Source organism: Episyrphus balteatus, chromosome 3 (genome assembly GCF_945859705.1).
Source record: "Episyrphus balteatus chromosome 3, idEpiBalt1.1, whole genome shotgun sequence".
Taxonomy (NCBI): domain Eukaryota; kingdom Metazoa; phylum Arthropoda; class Insecta; order Diptera; family Syrphidae; genus Episyrphus; species Episyrphus balteatus.
Genome location: NC_079136.1, coordinates 12,737,528 through 12,742,810, shown reverse-complemented (window position 1 = coordinate 12,742,810; position 5,283 = coordinate 12,737,528). Strand labels below are relative to the sequence as shown.

General features: G+C 32.3%; 1 protein-coding gene across 1 annotated transcript; it reads left to right on the top strand.

Annotated features, from left to right (window-relative positions):
- The first annotated feature begins 2,294 nt into the window (after positions 1–2,294).
- On the top strand, positions 2,295–3,625 carry LOC129913463 (lipase 3-like). The gene is made up of 3 exons (XM_055992156.1): positions 2,295–2,384; positions 2,456–3,175; positions 3,230–3,625. Exons 1-3 carry the CDS (start codon positions 2,295–2,297, stop codon positions 3,599–3,601), a joined length of 1,182 nt encoding a protein of 393 aa, XP_055848131.1. The 3' UTR covers positions 3,602–3,625.
- The last annotated feature ends 1,658 nt before the right edge of the window (positions 3,626–5,283 follow it).

The window sequence follows — 5,283 nt, the reverse complement described above, 5'->3', positions numbered from 1 at the left end:
CTTTAGCATTATGTAAACCAATAATTTTCTATTGAGAGTCTTTTTTTTTTTTAAATATTATTGCGTATCAAGGCGCACGGTAGTGCCCAGCCAAGTTCTCTAGCAACTTTGGCACTACACCCTTATTTACAGGAAACAACTCAGGCCATTTTCGACCCCCCTCTAACTTCCACACCAAAAATGCTAGAAATTTCAAACTCGCTAGATTTGTTGAGCTGGTCAAAACCAAACAAGTCACAAAATTTCAGCCTCCTACGATGAGTAGTTTCTGAGATATAGGGCTTCAAAAATCGCAAAAACCGTAACTGACTCACTGATTCACTGACAGATCATCAAAATTATGGAGAACTTCCCGGTATCGTAGAAACTTGAAATTTTACACGGTGATAGGACTTGTGGTGTATACAAAGGAAAAAATCGAAAATTTGAGATTTTCAATTCAGGGGGCGTGGCATCCGCCCATTTCCGCTGAATTTTCATCAAATATGATAGAGCACTTCTGATTAGCGTAGAATCTTGAAATTTGGTAGAATATTAGAGCTGGTAGTTTATACAAAGGAAAAAATTTAAAATTTGAGAACTTCAGCTAGGGGGCGTGGCATCCGCCCATTTCCGCTGAATTTTCATCAAATATAATAAAGCACTTCTGATTATTGTAGAATCTTGAAATTTGGTAGAATGGTAGAACTGGTAGTTTATACAAAGGAACAAATTTAAAATTTGAGAATTTCAGCCAGGGGGCGTGGCATCCGCCCATTTCCGCTGAATTTTCATCAAATATTATAGAGCACTTCTGATTATAGTAGAATCTTGAAATTTGGTAGAATGCTAGAGCTGGTAGTTTATACAAAGGAACAAATTTAAAATTTGAGAATTTCAACCAGGGGGCGTGGCAACCGCCCATTTCCGCTGAATTTTCATCAAATATAGAGATTTTCAATTATACATATTGAGATGTAAAAGTGTACCAAGTTCTAAAGTTTGGGTTCAAATTCGTATCAATAAAATTTTGAATGTTTCCTGGCAATTTTTGAAATAACTTTAAAAATCGGTAATTAAAAGAAAAGAGGTGATTATTGATCAATCTGGAAAAATTATGTTCATGCAAACTGGTCACATGAATGAAACATTACATTCAGGTATTTTTGAATGCTGAATCAAATGACACCAAAAAATTTAAAAAAAAACACACAAAATGTATTGCATATCCTTTTTCATGTACACAGCGATGAGCAAAATTGGTCAAATGTTTTGCTATTTCTGAAAAAGTGTTGTTTAGATAAAAGTTTTAGTTGTTTGCAATTTTCTATCCACGATCCACGGTACCACGATTTTGTTTGGACTTTACCAATTCTGCTAGATTTAAAATAAAGCTTTTTTTTAATACATTTGGTTTACTTAAATTCATTTTTACCATTCTTAACAATTGACATGCTTTCTATCAAATTGAATAGAATTATTTTGGAAATTTAGTCGTATTTCAGCTTGACACAATTCCAAAACTCATCACACTGATGAATTTTAGGTTTTCATACTGCCCTAACAATTGCTTCAGAATTTCTAAGCCATAATGACGTCAGAGCCTCTGTTGACCACGACATTTTCTAAAGATATACCTCTTATTAGGTTTTACTTGTGCGCATTCACATTATGTGAAGGAAAATTGAATCTTTCTTCAGACATTCATAGGTATTTGATCCAGAAAAGTGAATGTTTTTTCTAATAAATATTCTTCACATAAACTGGACGTTTAGTTTAGTGAACATTCACAAAAATGTTTGCTGGGTTTAATCCTCAAACACAAAAATTTATATCTTAAAAACAGTAGATCTTGGACAAAAAATTCGCAGTTGAGGAAATTTTTCCACCCCACTATATATACCAACCTGTATAAAAAAAATTAGACTGTTAAAATTTTTTACTTGATTATCATTTAAAAAAAAGTGAAAAAGTGAAAATTAACAATCATGAATTTGCAATAATTCAAAATTGCCATTCATTAACTAAATAAAACAAAACCATCAAAAATATGTCAATCTGAGAATGTTAAAAACTTCTCTTTAACTAAATGCCATTAACTTATAAATCCTTTCTCTTCAAAATCAATTCCGATTATTGCGAGCTATGCGCAAACAGAAATATGCAATAAAACGTAAACAATTCTTATCAAACGCATGAAATGATCTGCAATAATCCTTATCGGAATTATTAAGTCTTCATATCAAAGTTTTGAAATGGTATAAAAGAAACAAGAATTCCTCTAATCTATATCATTCAACTTAAAATACTAGAAAATGAAACAACATTTGATAATTTTGGGCATTTTGCTTCCCTTAATAGCGGGTGCCCCTAAACCCCAAGAAAAAGCCAGTTCTGTAACTACGGTAATGGCAGCTGCATTATCCATTTAAATTTTGCATTTTTTCTAAAATTCTATTTTCTGTTATATTTCTAGGGAAGTATAGTAGAAAAGCATGGTTATCCTTTCGAGGAGCATGAAGTTCAAACCTCCGATGGATATATTTTGGGACTTCATCGAATTCCCTACTCATCACGAGTCAAATCTGAAGGTCCTCGTCCAGCAGTTTTCCTCATGCATGGACTTTTATGCTCTTCAAGTGATTGGGTTTTACTAGGTCCTGATTACGCCTTAGGCTACCGTCTTGCTGATGCTGGCTATGACGTTTGGATGGGTAATGCCCGAGGTAATACCTACTCAAAAAACCACGCAACCTTGCACCCATTGCTGCCGAGTTTTTGGAAATTCGATTGGCACGAAATTGGACTGTACGATCTTCCAGCTATGATTGACTACGTTCTTTACGAGACCGGACAAGATCAAGTTCATTACTTTGGTCATTCACAAGGAACCACTTCATTTTTGGTGCTTAATTCACTCAATAAGAAATTCAAAAATCGCATAAAGTCTGCACATTTATTAGCTCCAGTTGCATTCATGGATAACATGAAATCACCTTTAGTTAAGTTGGCTGCTCCTTTTATGGGAGATCCAAAAAGTTGGTTAAACATATTCGGAAATACGCAATTCATGCCAAATACAAAGATTATGGAACTGCTTGGTCAAAGTGCCTGCAATGATGAAGCAAAATATCAGTCCTTGTGTGCGAATGCAATCTTTCTTATGGCAGGATATGATGATGAAAATATGAATGCTGTAAGTTTTTAAATTTCCAAAAATCAATATTTACTCAAAAACCCTTCTTTTCAGACATTACTTCCAGAAATCTTAGCAACAACTCCAGCTGGAGCATCAACCAATCAAATCTTCCACTATCTGCAAGAATACAATTCGGGTAAATTCCGTGAATTCGATGAGGGCAAGCTGCTGAAGAAGCCCAAGAATTATCCAATTGAGAAAATCGATGTGCCAATATATTTGTACTATAGTGAAAATGATTATATGTCATCTGAAGTCGATGTGGAGAAACTAATGAGAAAATTGAAACCATCAACATTGAGGGGAGCACATAAAGTGCCACATCCAAAATGGAATCATTTGGACTATCTCTGGGGGTTGAATATTAACGAGCTAGTTCATGATTATATCATGGAAAATTTGAAGGAAATAAATGGAGAATGAAAAGAAAAGATGAAAAAATGAAATGACAAGATTGCCGACTGAAAAAATGTGTTTCATTGGTTAAAAAATGTTGATATTGGGATGGTTTACAATTCCCGTTGTTCTTTAGATACATATGAAAGTTTGCATTGTTGCATTTGCATCCATTGCAGCACCATGGATGGGCTATTCTTATTTTGTCCCCTATTTAAATTTATTATAAAAAAAAAACTAAACTAGACTAGGAACAGGAACAAAAGAAATACAGTAATTTACGACCCTAGTTCCAAACAGTTTTCCAAACAGTTGAAATTTGGACTAGATTTTTTTTTACTTTTTTTGTGATTACTTTTAAATTGTTGCAGCTAGACTAACATTTTATTTTTTCAGGATACAATCTTGTTATACCCTTAATTTTCATATGTATATTTTCTCTTGAAAACGTTCGGGACGACCGTTATATTTGAAAAAGTAGCTTACTTTGACTTAAGTATACAATTTTGCAGACATTTCAACGAACAAAACAGCTTATGTTACTTAAGCTGTTTTGCAAAATTGGGTTTGGTTCAAAATGCATTTTTTTAAAATGGTTTGAGATTGGATTGTGGATTTTTAGATCCCATCTTCAAAACCGGCTTAAAATATTTAAATACAAATTGCAGAACAATTCTTTTTTTGCTCCTGTTCCTGGTCTAGTTTAGTTTAGTTTTTTTTTATAATAAATTTGACAAAGCTTTTTGAAAAAATATTTAACAAAAAATTCTACTTTCCTGTTCAGAAAACAATAAGCAAGCAGTAAGCAACATGGTTTTGTTACCGGGCAACAAAAACTTTTGAATTTTTGCCAGTTTTTGTAAACAAGAAGCTCGTTTTAAAAACATATTCTTAATTTACATAGTTTTGGTCAAAATTTGATCAATTGAAGAAATTCAAGCGGTAACGTAAATGCTGGTTCTGGTTATATCATCAGACTTAAGAACCTTAATGCTATCTGGTTCAATGTGAATGCTATTGTTATACAATTTCAATCAAGTTCTTGAATTCATTAAATGTCTTCAAGTTAAGTAAATAAAGCAATACAAGAATAAATATTCAATGAGGTTTAACGTTCTTACTTGCGTTTGTGGTTAAAGCTTAAAATGCCTAAGTTTGAGTACTAACGTTTTATTTTATTTTGTTTAAGTTTCTGTTTGAAAATTAAATGCGACACTCTATACATTGTTAATTTAAATATGAATTTTTATTTGATCTATGTACCTATATATCGTCAAGTCACAAAAAGCAAATTTTACAGGGGACGATTTTTAAGTTTCAAATTGGTTTAAAGCGACGATTTTCTGCTCGTTTGCCGTTCAAGTTATGTTTTTTATAAAGTTTGTTCTTTTCTCTTGAATAAAATATACAAGTTTACCTCATTATAGTCGGAGAGGCGACCGTCGCACAGTGGGAAAAAAGTGGAAAAAACTCATTGGTGTGATAGCTGGATTTTTTTATATGTTGGAAGTTTTTCTTACAGTAATTATGTTGTAGAATCAGGATGTGAAAGCATTTCTTTCAAAAAAAATTTCTAGATTTAGAAATTTGTATTCAAAGTTGAAAAATTATGAAAACTGATGTAAATACGAGTATTTTTTAAATGGTATAAAATCAGTTAAATTTTGACTTTTCAAAAAAAATTTTTTGTAAATATATTAAAAATAAAC

Bases quoted from the DNA above. Each gene is read 5' to 3' on its own strand.
- LOC129913463 (XM_055992156.1), top strand. From the start codon at position 2,295: ATGAAACAACATTTGATAATTTTGGGCATTTTGCTTCCCTTAATAGCG. The intron at 2,385-2,455 runs GTAATGGCAGCT...TTATATTTCTAG, and splicing joins AAGCCAGTTCTGTAACTACG to GGAAGTATAGTAGAAAAGCA. The intron at 3,176-3,229 runs GTAAGTTTTTAA...CCTTCTTTTCAG, and splicing joins ATGATGAAAATATGAATGCT to ACATTACTTCCAGAAATCTT.